The following is a 20,055-nucleotide window of genomic DNA, read 5'->3' on the forward strand; positions in this document are numbered from 1 at the left end:
TGTGTATATGGTGTCCTGTAGCACTATGGTAATATGACTACGTAATTCACAATTTCTGTTCAGGCTCCCAGTAACTTGGTAGCTTATATTTCCATTGTCGCTCACGGTGCTCTTAATAGGTTATCTTGCTAGCTCAATTCCAGATAGCAGAACTAACAGTTTATTGCCGAAGGCCAGCTGGTAAGATGTGTATACCACTGTGAAAGGCTTTACAGTTTCTGCATTTTTGTATCCTGAGGTACTCTTCATAGTTTTTTAATTCGGCAGAGAAGATTTGATGGTGTGTATTGCCTTTTCCTCTAGGGCTATATATGCTACAGTGAGCTTGACTCTCTGAGTCTGTGATGGTCTTCTAATTGCTTAACTTGTTCCATTCCTGCAGACTTGCTACTGGAGGAATCAGAAACTATTTGACTTCACTATTCCTTTATGCACTTGGGAGCAAAAGTGTTGCATCTGCTTTGTAGTGTTGGCGTAATGGTTTTATTTGCTTTGCATTGCTTGACAAATTATATTTTTTAACTTTGGTATTCAGGGCTCAAGAAAAAAGGGTAGTAAATAAAAGATGCTTAGAATGAAATCCTCATAAGCAGCAGCAGCATTCACACTCATAACCCAAAGGTAAAATGTATGTTAAGTCTGAGAATCCCACAAGCTTGGAATGTGTCAGGTTGCTTTTGCCCAGTACAGTACTTATTTCCAGAATTTTAGGGCCTGTTCATGTGTGCTTCTCCTTAGGGCAACATCCTCCCTTGTTCCCCTTATTATGTGTCAAAGTTGTAAACTAAACCATGGAATCCCTGTACAGTGGTACCTCGGGTTACAGACGCTTCGGGTTACAGACTCTGCTAACCAAGAAATAGTACCTCGGGTTAAGAACTTTGCTTCAGGATGAGAACAGAAATCACACAACGGTGGCGCGGCAGCAGTGGAGGCCCCATTAGCTAAAGTGGTACCTCAGGTTAAGAACAGTTTCAGGTTACAAACGGACCTCTGGAACAAATTAAGTTCTTAACCTGAGGTACCACTGTATTTATCGGAATGTGGGATCTCTCAGTGCCCTTATTTTTTTCTACCTGTGGTGAGGGTAGCAAGTGTAGGTATACAATCCTAAAGGCGCAATCCTACTTGCTGCAGATAAAATTTGAGGGCTCAAGTAACTGGCAAAGGCCGCCATATATCAGTCTGAGAACCATATCTACCTTCGTTTCCAGGGATACTGCACTTGCCTTTAAGCTGCTTTCCAGCCAAATTACGCTGAAAAATTTGTGGATACAACAGTTTGCTTTCCATACTGAAGAGATAACACTCCAAAGGAAAGGAGGTGGACAGTTGTGTTGCTTCTGTGTCCTACTTTCTTCCATATGTTTTATTCAGGAACAGCATGCAATCTTATTTTCTCACCGCCAGAATCTTAACAGTCCTTATAAGCAATTTCTAGTAAGGTAGCTGTCTTAGTTTGTTGCAGCAAAAAGAACAAAGAACCTTGTGGCACTTTAAAGACTAACAAATTTATTATGGCGTGAATCATAGAATTGTAGAGTTGGAAGGTACCCTGAGGATCATCTAGTCCGATCCCCTGCAATGCAGGAATAGGCAGCTGTCCCACATGGCGATCAAACCTGCAACCTTGGTGTTATCAGCACCATGCTGTAACCAACTGAGCTATCCGCAGGAGGCCTTGAAACTTCACTGGGCAGCCTAGACTCAGTTTGTATCCTCGTTTCTCTACACCAAACCTTGTTGAGAAGATAAAATGTGGGGTGGGGAGGGATCCCTGTTCATGCCACCTGAAGGTCCTTGCAAGAAGGAAGGCAGAGTAATAGACATTGGACAGATACTGAGAAATACCTTGCACAATTACAGTTGATAGGACAAAGTAGAATAGCATTTTGGAAGTGGTTGTTCTATGAGCATCTGTTGCCTGATTTCCCTTAAAATCCTTTTTTTACATGGCAGATGTCATTATTTTTGTGTTCCTTTCTACTGCCAGGCCCCCTGTTGCTCAGTCTGGTTTACAAATAAGTGTATTTTGTAGTATTTCTTCAGCTGTTCTCTATATAACACCACTTAAGTTCTTCAGGTCTGCTTAGTCAGAGATGTATGTCTGGTGAAAACACTTCAGGGTGTTTCTGATGTTAGGTGATCAAGTCAAGCTGAATATTATCTAGAGATATGTACAATACAGTTCTCAAATCTTCTGTCATACTCTTAAGAGAGCAGTCCTATTTAATACTGGGGAGGAAGGCTGGATCTACACTGATATAAAAAAAATGATAAGAAGAAAAGTTATATAGCTCACAGTGCAATTTCCCGTTTACTGCTGTACAGCGCCCCCAGTGTCACATTTTTTTATAATGTATTTATAATGTTCTACAGTAGAACCTCTACTTATGACCGCGTCTACTTGGGCCTGATCCAAGTTGCAACCGCGGCAAATCCGGAAGTAAATATCGGGTTTGCCACGATTCACGCAAGTGCAGAAGTGTCTTCTGCCATTTGCGCACGTGCAGAAGTGGTTGCCACCGTCTGCACATGCGCAGAAGCACACTGCCACCGAATGCACCTGTGCACAACGGTGCTTCTGCCAGCAACCCAGATCGACTTATGGATGGACCTCCGGAACTGATTACATCCGTAAGTAGAGGTTCCACTGTAACTCACCAGTACTGTATAGATTAGTTCTAAGTCTCATTGAACTCAGTGGGACTTTCTGCTGAGCAATCATGTATAGGATTGCCCTGTAATATTATCAAGAAGCAGAACCTAGCATTGAGTTATGTGTTAAAGAGTAGGCTTTGTTGGTAGTGACCTGGAGCCAGTTTAGCCCCATAACTCCAGTGGTGTGTCTTGAGTGCACCCCTTAGTTTCTTCCCATTCCCCACCATGGGGGAGAGGCAAGCAAAGTACTACATTTGGGAGTGGGGGCACTGTTGCATGAGGGTCCACAATAGCTGGTTAGAGCGTGGTGCTGAGAACTCATACCAAGGTTGCAGGTTCAATTCCCATGTGGGACAGCTGCATATTCCTGTATTGCAGGAGGTTGGACTAGATGATCCTCAGGGTCCCTTCCAACTCTACAATTCTATGATTCTATAATTCAGTGCTGGAGCATGGGCTTTGTATGCAGAGGTCCCTTGCTTCAGTCCCATCTCCAGTGCAAAGAATTTCAGCAGGGTCAGAAATGACCTGTGCACGAGTCTTAGGAGAGACTCTACCAGTCTAGCAGAGTCTACCAGAATAGATAGAACAAATTTAAATGGAGCATGCAAGGCAACTTCATAGGAAGGTGAAAGCTGCCTGCATCCTGAAAATGGATGGCCTGATCCTGTGTGATAGGTATACCACAGGTACATGTGCCCCTCTTCCCAGAAGACCTTGCAATGTAGAAACCCTCCCTCCTTGTGCATCCGTCTCATCATGATGATCAGTATTTTCCTGTCAAGTCATAAACATATCAAAAGCAAAAGGATCCATATAACTGGGATATTGTATGTCTGTGTGCATGTGCCAAAATATTTAATAGGTATTCTGGAAAAGTAGTAGCAGCCACAGGGCATGTCATGGTGGATTTGCTCAAGTTTGACTTTAATGATTTTTGACTATGGATTTGGAAGTTTACCATTTGTTGTAACTTGTCTTCCTAGCTTATGCCCTGACAGTGAGCAGAAAGCAAATAGGATGGGCAGCTTTCTAACTTGTATGGCTGAAAGTCAAAGTGATATTGTTAAGAGTTTTACATGGCAATGATCCCTTTCTACTCATGACTTTTTCCTGCTATGTCATAATGATTAACTTTTAGGGTAGCTCATAAAGCAGTGCAGAAACCTGAATTTAAAGATGTATATGTAGGTGAATTCCTAAGGTGTAGGAAAACAGGATAGTTTGTCAGTCAATGGAGATGCATAAAATGAAGGCATCTGGCTTGAACATTTTTGCTACTCTAGTGCAGCATCAAAATAATGAAATCTCAGAATATCCAAGTAGACCTTACATAGAAGCTAAACATTAAACAAACAAACAAAAGCAACAGCAAAGGCACCACCCTGGATTAAAATTTCAGATAAAATGTATTCTAACATCATGCCATAGTATTCTGTGACAATTGCTACACTTTGCAAACTTGCAAAAATGTGGTACTGGTTCATGGTAATTTAAAATAGGTAGTGATGCATATGGCAGGGTGAACTTAAATGAATTAATAGGGAATTTAAATTACTGTAAATATACAGTGGTGCCCCGCAAGACAAATGCCTCGCAAGACGGAAAACTCGCTAGACGAAAGAGTTTTCTGTTTTGGAGGTGCTTCGCAAAACAAATTTCCTATGGGCTTGCTTCGCAAGACGAAAATGTCTTGCGAGTTCCTGCGGGTTTTTTTCCTCCCCCCCCCTTTTCTAAGCCGCTTATCCGCTAAGCCGCTAAAAGCCGCTAAACCGCTAATAGCGCTAAGCCGCTAAGCCATCAATGAGCTTGCTTCGCAAGACGAAAAAACCGCTAGACGAAGAGACTCACGGAACGGATTCTTTTCGTCTTGCGAGGCACCACTGTACTTTGTAATGTAGAAGTGGATGGGCAGCCACCATACCCAAGCAACATTGTCTTTGCAGAAGACTTGCATTAAAACTGTAAGCATTTGTGGCAGACTTTAGGCAATCATTTGGTTGCGGAATAGTGTGTTGCAAAACATTAGGTTTGAGTTTCAGTTAATGTTGGAAATGTCAGTTTCAACTCCACTTATGCTGTAGACTGCTGTAACTGCATGAGAAGTGTAGATAGAGCGGGGCCACCGAGTTTCCTACACTATCCTGGTGCTGACTCGTTGACCCATTGAACTTCCTTCAGTGTTAGACTGATTCTCTTAGGGTTGCTGAGCTGACCTCCCTTCCTCCCTTCCCTCCTTCTTCCTCCATGCTTCTCTGCAGAACAGACATACTTGAAATGAAACAGCAAGCATGGCTTTTTGCATATGCTAGATAGGAAAGACCTATCAAACATGTATTTTCTGTAATAAATGTAGTTTTCTTATTTTCCAAACTCTAGAGTCTCAGTGGTATTGCATCCAGAAAGTGTGCTGCTCCAATAGGAAATCTGGGTTAAGTTCAACTTCTGCCAAGCATTTAAACCCCAAGTGCCATCAATCGTAGCCACTCAGCAGCCAGTATAGCAGTTTTTGGATGTAATGTTTGTATAGACTTAACAATTCTTGAAGTGTTGTTTCAAGAAAAAATATAAAAAGAAGAAAATTCCTGGATGCCAAGATCCAAGTTACGGGCAAGTACTATTTATTGAGAGAACTCCAGCAGAGATTTAAAATCACAAAATAAGCAGCAAGTTAAAGTGTGGAAATATAGGCTGTAAAACCTTCTTTTATATATATATATATATATATAAAATTTTTATTATTTTTCCAATTTTAAGACAAAACAACATACACACATCAACAAACAAAAACAAACACACAGATATAATTTCATAACCTCATTTTCATAAGCCTTCTTTCTCGGACTTCCCCATACCTCACCCTTTTTGCATCCATATTTTACAATTTTTCAGCAACCCTTTACTCCAATTAATTAAAACTTATTATCTTTCTCAATTTCATCTTATTTCAACAAACAATTTCCGCTGCAATTCTGTATCTTCCTTTCCCTTGACATTTTAGCACTCATCAATATTGTAACAGTTCTTAAGATAAGCTTTGAACTTCTTCCAGTCTTCCTCCACCGTCTCTTTCTCTTGGTCACGGATTCTGCCAGTCATTTCTGCCAATCCCATAAAGTCAATCACTTTCGTCTGCCATTCTTCCAGTGTGGGGAGTTCTTGTGTCTTCCAATACTTTGCTAGAAGGATCCTTGCTGCTGTAGTGGCGTACATAAAAAAAGTCCTATCCTTCCTTGACACCAATTGGCCGACCATGCCCAAGAGAAATGCCTCTGGTTTCTTGTGAAAGGTACATTTGAGTACCTTCTTAATTTCATTATAGATCATTTCCCAAAAGGCTTTAATCTTTGGGCAGGTCCACCAAAGGTGAAAGATGGTACCTTCAGTCTCATTACATTTCCAGCATTTATTATTGGGCAGATGATAAATCTTCGCAAGCTTGACTGGGGTCATGTACCACCTATAAATCATTTTCATAATATTTTCTCTTAAGGCATTACTTGCCGTGAATTTAATACCGGTGGTCCATAACTGTTCCCAGTCAGCAAACATAATGTCATGACCAATGTCCTGTGCCCATTTAATCATGGCGGATTTAACTGTCTCATCTATTGTATTCCACTTCAGCAACAGATTATACATTCTTGATACATTCTTAGTATTGGGTTCTAACAATTCTGTTTCCAATTTTGATTTCTCCACCTGGAAGCCAATTTTCCTGTCTTGTTTAAATGTTTCCATTATTTGGTAGTAATGAAGCCAATCTCGTACCTTGGGCTTTAATTTCTCAAAACTCTGTAGTTTAAACTCACCGCTTTCTTGTTCTAAAATTTCAGAATATTTTGGCCATTTGGATTCCATGTTAAGTTTCTTCACCTCCTTAGCCTCCATAGGTGATAGCCACCTAGGAGTTTTATTTTCCAACAAATCCTTGTATCGAATCCAAACATTATATAATGCTTTCCTAACAATATGGTTTTTAAAACCCTTGTGAACTTTAACCTTGTCATACCATAAATATGCATGCCAGCCAAACCTATTATCAAATCCTTCCAAGTCCAGAATATCTGCATTCTCAAGAAGTAGCCACTCTTTCAACCAGCAGAAAGCTGCCGATTCATAGTACAGTCTCAAATCCGGCAGGGCAAAACCCCCTCTTTCTTTTGCATCAGTAAGTATCTTAAATTTTATTCTGGGCTTTTTGCCCTGCCAGATAAATTTAGATATATCTTTCTGCCACTTCTTGAAACAATCTAGTTTATCCACAATTTGTAATGTCTGAAACAAAAATAACATTCTAGGCAATACATTCATTTTGATCACAGCAATCTGGCCTAACAAGGAAAGCTTCAGATTCGACCATATTTCTAGATCTTTCTTTACCTCTGTCCAACATTTATCATAATTGTCTTTAAATAAATTCTAAGTAAGTTTCACAATTTCTCCCTTTAAAAGTTCCTTCCAGACTTTCCCTCTTCCCCACTGTCAAATAGCTCTTGCCTTCAGAAAGTTATTCCTGATGGAATCTCCTTTCTTGTGACTTAAAGCTTCCCAAGCAGGAGAAAACAAGCTTGCTTCCTATTCCATGGGACAGTCCTTTAGATATTTGAAGATATTTATTTTCTAGGCTAAACATACCCAGCTCCTTCAACCATTCCTTATAAGGCTTAGTTTCCAAACCCTAGATCATCTTGGCTGCCCTCCTCTGCACATGTTCCACTTTGTCAATATCCTTCTTAAATTGTGGTGTACAGAACTGGAAACATTATTCTAGGTGTGGTGTGATCAAGGCAGACTGGAGCGGTACTATGACTTCATTGACCTGAAAACTTTCTGTTTATGCAACCTAGAATAGTGTTACCTTTTTTTTTTTTTTGCTGCTGCACTCATGTTAAGCTTGTGGGCTATTAATATTCCTATATTCTTTTCACATGTACTGTTGGCAAGCCAGTAGTGAGATTCCTGTGTTTTTCCATATATCACTCACAAAAGCTGCACAGGCAGTAAAACCTAGCTTAGTTCTAGAGTGGTAAAAGTTCCTAAATTATTGCTGTAGGAATGTGAGAGAGGCTTGCAAAAGCCATGTGGCTGGAGCACTGAGCTTAGACCTCCTCACACATTAAGTTCACGGGTAGACTGGGAGGGAATAAAGGCTTGATTACCTGTTTCTAGAGCTGGACAATATATTGGTAAATTGTCATAAACTTGTGTGGCGTCCAGATCGTGAGAGCGTTTTCAGACATTTTGAGCTGGCAATACATTGCTCCAGCTGAAATTGCCTGCAGAGACTTCCTGCCCCCTAGCTGAGTAGTTTAACGAAGACTCTATGGCCCTCTGGCTCACAGTTAAAAACAATTTTTCGGTTTTTTTGAAAGGCAATTAAAATCAATAATTGCTGAAAAGAAATAAAGCACACATAACTTCTATATGTCTGGATGGGTTTGTTAGAACAAAAATATTTTAAGGATGTGCTAAAAAAGAGTAGAGTGAAAGTGCTTGCCTGGTGTTAGTAGCCAAGGAGTACCAAAGTGTAAGTGCTAGCATTCTAAAACAAATTATTACAAGTGTGAAATGAGTATTATGTGGCATCCATAACAGTTTCAGTTCTGTACATCAAAGTGGTTGTGTGGGCATATATTGGGCAAGATGATCCCACAAATAACCTGGTTCCAAGCTGTTATGGGCTTTATATAGTAAATGTAACAATTTGACCTTCTGGGTTCACATTCTGGGAAAATAAAGATGGTGGGCAGCTGCTGGCAAGTACAGTCGTACCTTGGATCCTGAACGCCTTGTGAGTCGAACGTTTTGGCTCCCGAATGCTGCAAACCCAGAAGTGAGTGCAAACATTCTTTGGAAGCCGAACGTCCGATGCAGCTTCCGCAGCTTCTGAACATTTTGGAAGCTGAACGGACTTCTGGAACGGATTCCGTTCGACTTGCAAGGTACCACTGTACTTTATTTTGAAGCAAGCCTTGCCAGGATTAAAAAACAGAACAAAAATGCAGCAGCGGCACAATTGTCTGGGGATATTCTGGCACCAATGGGCACAGCGTAAGGGACTGCAACTTTAGACAGTGAAATATAAGTAAGTAGTGAAATATAAGTAAGTAGAGGGTAATATGGGGGAGGGAATTAATTATTGCCATTAATAACTTTCAGATCTTTTAGTGTGCCTTCCTACCACTGAGAGAAAATTCTTTGACACCTGCATAACAGTGGCTTGATGGTGATGTTTGCATTAGTTATTAAATTGCCATGAAACAGGATGCATTAGTGAGTAAGAAAGGGTTACTAATTAACTTCCTAGTAACTTACTGGATTAGGTGTGTTCCATGAGGACTGATTCTCTATGTGTAAATATGCCATATGAGTGAGCAAAATAGGAAATCTTGTCACTTCTGCTTGAATAACTTTGTATTTTCTGTATCTTTCATTTTGTAGCGGCTGTTGTGCCCTATTCTAAAGGGAACATGAGATTTGCTCAGCAAGACAATCAGAAATTCTAAAGGTAAGTAGGTCTTTTGGCACACAGAAACTTTCATGATATTCAAATGCTACGGAACTACTGCAACACTGATGGTGAAAAGGCAGCACATTGATTTCTGTCAACATAATGCTAAGTACATTTGGCATGTTCCATCTCTGAACATAATGTGGTCCTCTTGCATCTTTGTTTCATTCAGTAAGAGGGAAATCCTATGCATGTCTTCTTAGAAATGTGTCCCGCTAAGTTCAATAGGACTTACTTTCAGGTAATAAGATTGTGTACGCTTGCAGCTGGAGACAAGGATTCAAAGTTCAGCATATTCAAGTGGGCTTTAGGATTGTAGCAGCCCTTGCACTCTTTTGAAATGGAGAAGGCCTTCCATAAAAGGTTTCCTATATGGGTTCAGTTTTTTGTTTTGGACATCATTAAAAAGATTCAGCAAAACTATTTTATTTTCTGTAGCACTATCTCCATACAATATCAGATTATTACAATTCCTGAACACTTGCATTTTCTGATCATTCATTTCACTTTATTAAAATCAGTAACTTTTGGTCTGGTTTAATAGGTTGGGTGGCATGAAATTAGTATTTTATTTCTCTCATATTATTTTGTGTATTCTTTGCAAAAAAGAAGTGTGTTATTAGTGCATTTTAATCCCCACCCCCAATCTTTTCATAGGTTTTCCTTCAGTGACATGAAATCTTAAAGTGCAGACCAAATAATAATAAAATGGGAGCAACTAGCAGCAGCGTCAATGAGCTTCCGGAAAACGAATACTTAAAAAAATTGTCAGGACGAGAGAGAATCTCTGAGAATGACCCATTCTGGAATCAGCTGCTCTCTTTTAGCTTTAATACCCCAACAAACAGGTAAGGTGTTTAGTAAATGTGTAAAAGATTTTAAGTAGTCTGAAGCTGTTGGGTGGTTGTGACTTTCATTTGCTTGTATTTTGCAGCTAGGTGTTTCTAGCCCTCTGCCTGCAGATGGTGCCTCTTTATTTAAAAAGCTCTTCAGCCCAGATACAGTATGCAGCCACTGTGCTTTTTGCCCATCTTCATTCCTTATCTACTGTAGCAATCAGGACTCTGATTTTGCCTTTCAGCAGGTGAAAAAGGGGATTGGGTGAAGGGAGTGATAGAATAGTGGAAGGAGGGGAGACACAAGTGCCGCATTTCAGTGATTTAGCAGCCCTACCTAGTGACAGTAATAGCCATTCTTCTTTCTGTTATTTGTGGATCAAGGTACTTCCAGGTGTCACGAAAGGAGTTGAGGTAAGTTAACATGCTTGTCATGAACTCATTCACTAATTTGTGGGTGTCTTCTTAGACGCTCAGATGAAAAGGCATATTCCTGTTCATTCTTTACAATAACTATCATTGTAAATATAGAGGATCTAAAGAGCTTAAAGTGTATTTATTTAATTGTTGAAGTCTTTCTATGAATTCAGCCATATTACTGTATGTTCATTTTCAATTGAGAGTTACTTGAGTGTCATGATTTGGGGTTCCCAAGTGGTGTTTTTTAATCAAAACCATTATTCATTTGCAACTGAGAATGGATTAAAAATGCACTATGTTGTGCTTAGCACTAGATGGTGCTGCTGCATGAGAGGAGAGCAATGGAGAGAGCATGCAAATACTGTAGCTTAATGGACACTTCAGATGTAAAGTGTTTTTTACATAAATAGAATTTCCAGGCAGAAAATGGATGCAAATCACATAGACATTATCAAGTGTGTGATGATCTCTCACCTGTCTTGTTTTACTATTTGTTCTTACATGAAGAAGCTGTGTTTGGGTGCAGCTTCCCAGCACACACAAAGAAGATATCCACGCACACTCTCCTCTCCTCTTCCTTTCAAACACTCTGATTTTCCTTTAACAGATATGACCATAGTTTTCTGTGACTTCTGAATTGACAAACCATGGTTTGCATAAACATTTGTTTGCCTGCAAGCCAGTTCAGACTGGTTTGCAGGCAAGCTATAGTTTACCACAAAATACCCTGTGTATCAGTGTGTGCACAAGCCTAACTCTCCTAGCAGTAAATCATGGTTGAACCAGCCAGATTTTATTTTAATGTCTGCATTAATACATTCTGCATCTCTTTACCAGTGAAATAACTTAGCCTGCAAAACTTGAGTGCTTTGCTCACTTAAGTTAAAAATAAGGTTGAACTCTTACTCATTTAACAATAGTAATGCATGATTTGCTTTACAAACTCCTTCCCCCCATCAGTTCTGATAAATACCACAATTAATCGTGCATTTTACTGAACAAACACCACTGCTCTGTTCGCCAACTCTTACAGCTGCTTGGCACATAATGTTTCTTCTGTGCAAGTATAAGTAAAAGGCTCCATGCAGATCTGTGTTCATTGCTGCCACTTGCCCCTTCTTAACATGTGCACATGTGTACTGTCTTCATGACCAAACACATAGTTTATTTCTCCCACTAACTGTACCAATGTGAGCCCATATAGGGAAAATGATGTGTAGAGACATGGAGTTAACTTTCAAGCAAGTATGTTCAGGATTGCAGCCTTATTTTAATTCCCAGTTTGATTCAGTTACCATTTGTGTGTGCTAAGTGCCTTTCCTTCATTCAGCTACTTGCTTGTTGGGGTGCTTGCCCCTCTCCTCTCTAGCACCTATACTTTTGTGGTCTGGTACAGGCAGCAGCCATTTTTGGTGTGCCCAATTGACATGTGATCGCCGATGCGTGGGTCCTTTTGGGAGAAGACAAAATGGGCCATGGGAGCCAGGAATGGAACCCCTGCATGAAATGGTCACCTCCTGTATTTGTATCTTGGGGGGCTAAGGCTACTCCTATGGGCAAGGAAGTAATAAAACCCTTCAGCATGTATATTTCAATGAGCCTTCAACCTGCTTTTATCAAAATAACATACTGTTTCAAACATGTGAGCACATTTTTCTATTTGTACTCTTTCAAAATGCATTTTGGACTGTGTTCCCACTCTGTTTGGTCATGGCTAATTTTTACCTGCTGTTCTCTCACCCATCTGCTAGGTTGGCCTAATACGTAGCCTATTTTTTCTAAAAAATAATGGAGCTGTATCTGTGGGTGTATATGCACTTGTTCAGATACCCTGACAAGCAGCATGAAGAAAAACTGAAATGAATGTTCAGGGACTCAGCTATGCAGCTGCGAATAAAACGTTTTGAATGTGTTGTAAATTGCAATATACAGTTGTGACACTAGATGACAACTGTGAGCTATAGCAAAATGATTTTAACAAAAAACATTTTCACATTTTTAACGTGTGTAGATTCCACTCAAGTCACCGTTTGTAGTGTTCCTTTTTGTTATTGTTAACATGTCAGTTCTGCCATTGTGTGTAATTGTTAAACAGGTGTGGTTTTAAAACTATTTTAGTGGCCTTATCTAGATGGGTATGTGGGGAGAGGAAACTGGTATGTACAATGTGGTATGTCTAAATAAAATAGCATTTGAAAGCTTTTCACAATCTTCTCTCCATAAAGCAATACTTTGTGTGAGTGGTCCTGTACAAGCTGAGGGGTACATCTCTCTTCCCTGATCCATGGTTAATTGCCCTTGGTCTGTGGGAGCTAGGTGAAGTTCACAATCAGTACATGTGTGACTAATGAACAAAAATATTCATATGCATTTCCTTTATGTGGCTTTGATGATAATCTGTGGTCCTGCAGATGTTGTTGGAAGATACCTCCCATTGCCCCTGAATATTGGGTATGCTGGCTGGAGTAACGAATGTTGAAGTGCAACAATATTTGGTGGGCCACAGGTTTCCCAGTCCTTCTTTAATCCTTCCTATCCTCACCAGTTGTCCTGCCTTTCCCTACTGAATGCTGTTTTGTTCAGTTTGGCCCTCCTTTAATAAGTTGGAAACCATCTCCTTCTATTGTCTTTTTCACTTCTCCATCTCCCACTGTGAAAAAAAAAAAAGAAAACCATTCTTCCCTATCCCTAACTAGTCAGTCATTCTGTGCTCTAATCATAGGTAAGCACTTCCTTGTTTATTTCCTATTGTTTGTTTAAGGGAATATTGATCTTGGCATCCTTGCCATTTGTCTTAGAGAGACCCAAGTGTGCAGAAACAGCAGTGATACTAGTAATATTCACTATTGAGTCCTGTAGTATAGATGGAAATGGTTCTGGTTCCTTAGCTTTGTAGCAATAGGAATCTTGGTCACTGTCGGTGCAGGCTTTACCTTGACATACCTAGCAGGTGTAAACTTGTTGAAACCTTTGCTCCAGAGTCCTTCACTTCAACCTGGAGAATGTGGTTTAAACCTGCAAGGCAGGGTGAATTTTCTTTGTCAAGCTTATAAATGTTGCTTGACTTAATTTAACATCACTTTGACTGTGTAGTCACTTATTATTGCCAGTGTTGTGAAACAATTAAAATTAAGTAGCTGTGTGAGATAATTATCATGGATTGTGCAAAGTTTTCCCAAGAGTAGCATTGAAAGCCCATCAGTTAAAACTCAGATTACTGTTGATAAGTATCATGCTTTTTTTAAAAAAATGTAGGGAATATATGCATCATTTATGGAAAATGTCTTTTTCTCCCATCATCTTTGGTGAACAATGGTTAGCACATTACAGATGGGTACTGAGTACTAGCTGTTCCTTGAAGAATTAATTCATGGTATTTCTTCTGGTTATGCCATTATGTGAGTGTTGGTTCCTGACTTCATACTGATGCCTGTAACATTCATTGTTCACTTCTGAGTATTTGATCTTACACGTAACACCAACATATCTTGAATATTCTGTGAAACACAGTGCTTTTCAGTGCAGCCAGTTCTCATATTCAGTTGCCAATCATCTAAGTATAAATATGTATTTGCATGTCTAAGCCCAACTCTGAGGCAAATAAAGTCTTCCTTTGATATGCTAACTGTCTTCTATCCCATGGTAGATAGGTAGGCAGGATTTTTTCAACCTCACAAGCTATTTTTCAGACACCTATTTTTTTTCTTGGAGTATAACTGTGGATCTTTGGTTTGTAACTAATTTTTACAGGGACCATATTTTCTTCTGAGCAAGTGTTTGAAGAACCAGTAACATTGGCTACTTCCACATCAGTCCAAAATGAGGCAAAGAGCTCCTTAACCCTGTCCAAAGTGTGAGCAGCAAGAGATGCTTGGGTGAACAGGTTAAAATTGTCCTCACCAGAGACCAATAGAATCTTAATGAATTTATGAAAGCTTGGGTGGGATGGGGGTTCTAGTAGGTAGAGCAAGTGACCCTGTTGAAGCCCTTGGTATATCAGGTAAGGAAGGCCAAAGAAACAGGCTGGATGGCTGCTGTAGTGCAGGTGAAAGATGTGCTGTGAAGCTGACTAAGCACATCTGACAACATAACTCTGCCTACTCTGTTATGGTGAGAGCAGTGAAAAAGACTCACTTATTTGCCTCTATTACATCCTCAAGTGGCTGTCCAGTGGAGCTTTTCAAATTGTCCGACATCTGTTAACATCTACCCAGGACATGGAGTTTTAGACCCTCTATAGCAGGGGTCAGCAACCCTTTTCAGCTGTGGTCCGGTCCACTGTCCCTCAGACCATGTGGTGGGCCAGACTATATTTTTTGGGGGGAAATGAACGAATTTCTGTGCCTCTCAAATAACCCAGAGATGCATTTAAAATAAAAGCACACATTCTACTCATGTAAAAACATGCTGATTCCTGGACCGTCTGCGGGCTGGATTTAGAAGGCGACTGGGTCTTATCCGGCCCCCGGGCCTTTAGGTTGCTTACCCCTGCTCCATAGCAATTTTGACACAACATCCACATTCACTGCAATCTGCAGTGAGCGGGCCAGTGCAAAAATTTGCTGCAGCATCTTGGGATCAGTTCAAGGTGCTGGTTTTGGTGTACAGCTTGGGACCAGGATATCTGAAAGGAGTGTTCGAAACTCAGATATATAAACTAGGCACCACATGCAGCCTTCAGCCTAGGTTACGGTCAAAGCAACGCTACCTGAAAGATAGTCTTACCCCTTATATAACCCAACGGATCACTGCACTTTGTAGGTGCAGGCTTTTGGAATTCCCTCCTGTGAAATTTTAAACAGATACCCTCTCTGTTGTCTTTTCAGCAAGACCAAGCATTTTAAGTGGATAACTTTCCCATTCTGCCAACTGTATTGGAATTGCTTTTAGATGTTTCAATTGTAGATGTTTCAGTTGTTTTCTTGTTTGTGTGCTTGCTTGTGTGATAATATAATAGACATTTCAGTTGGCCACTGCCACTTGTCTTTGTCTTAGCTTGCGCATAAGGGGAGGGTTGTGCTTAAGGCCTCATGGTGTTCACCCTGCAGATTAAAATGATTGAAAGAGACATAACCCATGTTTCATCTTGAGAGAAAGTGCCTGAGGTGCATATTGGTGTGTGTGTGGTCCTTTGGAGAAGGAGGTCCTGCTTGGCTGGATTTCGTTTTAAAAATTCCAGTTGCCTGTCCTTACTGTACATGCATGTGAGATAATCTAACATTTTATTAACACATTGCATTTTAAGCCCCAAATCAATGTTGTTTAAGTCTAGTTTAACAGAATCTACTGTATCTTTAAGTTCAAATTATTGAACAGCTATCGGTCTCCTAAGTGAACTTTTACTGCCTGTTAAATAGCAGGTCCTCCCCTTGGTTAGTTATTCAGAATCGGAAAGCAGTTTGAAGTCTAACAGTGCCACTCTGTGGGCTAATGAAAGGATCCATACTAGAAAACTGTGTTTCCATCTTGGTGTTCATTCATTCATTTTTTACTTGAGCAGGACTTCCGTAGGGATTGTGGTGCAAAGCAAATGTAATAAATAGGTGGTGTTAGTGTTCCTGCTCCTGTGCCACTTCATGAATCTTGGCTGATGACATGCGTGTGCATTTTCTGTGCAAGTAGGTAGAATAGTTCATCTGTCCCCCCCCTCCCAGAATGTAACTCTTACTGTTTATATGACAGTTGCCTCTGCATTTCCTTGGAAGGCTTGTCATAGCTTCCTGAACGACTTGTGTATTGACACCCTCTTGGAGGTCTTAGGTATATAGATTTCAGTAAAGGGAGAATGTTAAAATTATTCACTGGGACACCATCTTAGATAAATTAGTGAAATATCTTTTTGTTAATGAGTACTTGGGTGAAATAAATAATAGTTAGTAGATGAATTTTTCAGTTACTCAACCTGGGAAATTGTGAAAAAATTGAAAATGCCACTGATGGATAGAAAAGAATCTGGAATGCAGTTGCATTTGTAAGATTCGGAAAGGAGTAAAGTCTTGTCATTATGAAGACAAAATAGTTATAGGTTGCAGCCATCACACTCCAACATGTGCTGCTTTGGAGGGCAGGGGAAACAGGTATGTAGAGCCAGGCAACAGTCAGGGAATTATGGACCTTTAACCAGGGTTTAAAGCAGACTTGCAAAACCCTGCTAAGAGGAATCTGGCTACTGTTTATCATAGCTAGTTAGGGACGCGGGTGGCGCTGTGGGTAAAACCTCAGTGCCTAGGACTTGCTGATCGCATGGTCGGCAGTTCGAATCCCCGCGGCGGGGATTTTGGTCCCAGCTCCTGCCCACCTAGCAGTTCGAAAGCACCCCTAAGTGCAAGTAGATAAATAGGTACCGCTTTCTAGCAGGAAGGTAAACGGCGTTTCCGTGTGCTGCGCTGGTGCTGGCTCGCCAGAGCAGCTTCGTCACGCTGGCCATGTGACCCGGAAGTGTCTCCGGACAGCGCTGGCCCCCGGCCTCTTAAGTGAGATGGACGCACAACCCTAGAGTCGGACATGACTGGCCCGTACGGGCAGGGGTACCTTTACCTTTAATCATAGCTAACATTAGTGCAGATACAATCCTAAATGTAAGGGGTGGATGACATTGTGTGATATAAGGGAACACGCAAACCTGCGGCCCTCTTATTTATTAAGCATGGTTAAGAAATTGACAGTCGTACATCTGCACAAAACCTATTCAGATTACCAGGCTACACCTGAAAACCACCACTTCTCTTATTTCTAGTAATAGAATAGTACTGATAACTAGACTACAAGTGCTGCAGTTTGCAATTCTTGTCATTCTAACGATTTAGAAACTTCAAGATGGAGTTTGTTCAGACTTACCTTTCTAGAAATATATACAGTATAGATAAGGTGGAACCATATTTTTGACATATTTTATACATTTATAAAGGTCCTTCTTTTTATTTGTTTCTCATCTTTTTCCTAATTTACTTGGTAAATATATTAATTGCATAAATATATTAATGTTTCTGCAAAAACATTATAAAAATGCGTAGGTTTTTTTTTTTTTAGTTTAGTTTCTAAATTGTGCTACCTCAGTTGTGCTACCTCTATGCCAATGAAAACAAAACAGTAAAACCGAACTGCATTGTGGTAATCATCTAATCTAGTGGAAGTATATCTTCTGCCAGCAGGATGCACTTGGCTCATCACCAGAAAGTTGCCATCTTCTGTTCTACAGCATTTAGTTCCCAGCCCTGTTACGTTACCCATGTGGGCGTACAGCACAGTTCTCATGAGTCAATTTCTCTTTAAAACAAGGTAGGCTGCTGTTACGGCTGCAAAACAGAGCACTCAGACCAAGGTCTTCAGTACTAGAGGTTATTGAATGGCAAAGAGCGCTTTGCATAGCTATATGGTTTTGAGCAACCATAAGCCCATCATGCCACTTGAAGGCAACACTTCGTTTTCAAAAGGGAAAAAATAAAAATTTAAAAGCTTCTCACAGAAGCTTGTTAGCAGATCTGTAGCCTAAAAACATTCTGTGTCAGGAAGTGATATATCTTCATGACAAGCAGCCAGCTGGACTGCTTTAAAATGTGGGGGAAATTTGGGAAGTCCTGATTTTTCTGATTGAGAGAATTGTAATGGGTGTAGATTGTGAAGCATTTGTTCTTCCTTTTTCTTCCTCTTACCATTTGTTTTTAATTATAGCTGTCTGTTCCTTGGACTGAGAAAAGGGACCACCTAGGAGATGAAGCTTTAACACTTCTTGCATGTAATCAATAGGATGCTTTGGACTTCTTAGCTTTGTATTAATAACCTGCCTCCACTGGCCCTGCTCTGCTTGCGTGTGTGAAGTTATATCTGGTCTATATTGTAGGTTGACTTGTGTGCTTGTATGATAGGGCGCTGCTGAAACTATTAGTAGTGACAATGTTTGTCATGATCCTCAGGAGGCATTTCCAAGGCGTAAGGCACACTCCTAACTCGATTGACATACAATAAGAGTGCATAAAGTTGTGCCCCACCAAATGTACTCCACAAGGTGTGCTTTGTGTCCTGCCAGGTGGCTAACAAATTGGGGGCAAGCAGGGGTCTTTGTTCAGCCTGGAGGATGGCAAGTTAAGGAAACCTTTCTAAGCAATTACATGGAATAACTTTGGATATAATTCCAGATTTAGAGCCAGCAATTTTTGTCTAATGTGACGTGTGTGTTTGTGAGAGAGAGGGGGAGAACCCCTTCAGTGTGAAAAAGACAAAACAAAATGCAAAGAACCTGGTATTTCAGTTATTTTGTTACACTTTTTAACACATTAAATGTTTTACTATTAAGAACATTTTTAAGAGTAAAACATTTAATCTTAAAAATGTTCTTAATAGTAAAACATTTAATGTGTTAAAAAAAGTGCAACAAAATAGGTTGGCAGGAGCAGGGACTGAGCAACGGGAGCTCACCCTGTCGCAGGGATTCGAACCGCCGACCTTCTGATCAGCAAGTCCTAGGCTCTGTGGTTTAATCCACAGCGCCACCCGCATCCCTCCATCCCTGGGGTTGGGTGTGTATAAATCTATAGAAATCATTACATATATTAAGAGTTATATATATATTAATATATATTACATATATTAAGAGTTTCAGAATGTAATGCTGCATTAAAAATTTTATTGATTTTATTAAAATAATAGGCAAATGGGTATTCACTAAAACACTGATGTGTTGCCTAATATAAATGCCATTTGTGGCTATATGTGTGATTTAACAGGAGAGAATCATCGGGTAGGAAGGATGGGGGTGGTGTTGTGCCTGGTGACTTTCCCAGTAGATGCTCCTACCTCGTCTGCGTTCATTCTGCGGTTGAATCTCAGATGGAAGGAAAATGACAAATAAAAATGGCTAGGGGGGAATTGAAGGAAATAATTGGTTGGTGAGAAGGATACTTTTTGCTCTCCTGTCCCCCATATTAATGTAACATGTAATTGTTTCTCGTGGGTGGCTGCTAGGCTCTTGTTTGCACATAACACTAAGCTAAACCATAGCTAAGCATGGACGATCTAGTGTACAAAGTGAAAATAATGGCTTGTTCACTTCTTCCCTGATCTTGTTGTTGCTGCAGTATCCATAGCTAAACCATGATCTGGCTTAGTCTTATGTGCAAAATTAGGCATGTGGGCTCAAATTTAATTTAAATTTGTTCTAGTGTTTTAACTTTTGAATGTTTTAAAGTATGTTTCTGCATTTTTCTCAATCTTACTGTTTTACATTCTTCTAAACCGCTTTGAGGTTTTTGCAGTTTAACAATAAGCCAGTTCATTGAATCTTATCCCCATAATTCTTAATTTGACTTGAAGATGAGTGGGAAATCCAGAATTCCCTGAAATGACTTTGCTTTATATAATAATCCCCTGGAGAGATTGGGGCTTCAGCCTGCACCTCTACTACTTCTAAAGTGAGAAATCCCTTTGACAACATGTGGGGAGGATATATAACTATCCCATTTTTAATAGCAACGCTGGGAATATGCAAAGGCATTATTGCATGAGCAAATACTTGAGCTTCAGGATAGCTCTCAAGTGGATTTCTGCGGTAAGCGCAGTTTGACCTTCTCCAGATTTTGATTACACAAAGTGGGTGGCGAACAGCCTACTCTTAATTTTGGGAAGAAA

General features: G+C 40.2%; 1 protein-coding gene across 4 annotated transcripts in view; it reads left to right on the forward strand.

Moving 5' to 3' along the window:
* DYM (dymeclin) overlaps nucleotides 1–20,055 on the forward strand; it is a 168,102-nt gene that overhangs the window by 5,996 nt on the left and 142,051 nt on the right. For all 4 annotated transcript variants that reach the window (XM_079994828.1, XM_079994831.1, XM_079994829.1 and 1 more), the window contains exons 2-3: nucleotides 9,106–9,172; nucleotides 9,833–10,023. In XM_079994828.1, the coding sequence (XP_079850954.1) occupies nucleotides 9,884–10,023 (140 nt within the window). In that variant the 5' untranslated portion in view covers nucleotides 9,106–9,172; nucleotides 9,833–9,883. The remainder of the gene's footprint in view (nucleotides 1–9,105; nucleotides 9,173–9,832; nucleotides 10,024–20,055) is intronic.

This window comes from Podarcis cretensis (genome assembly GCF_951804945.1).
Source record: "Podarcis cretensis genome assembly, chromosome: 11".
Lineage (NCBI taxonomy): Eukaryota > Metazoa > Chordata > Lepidosauria > Squamata > Lacertidae > Podarcis > Podarcis cretensis.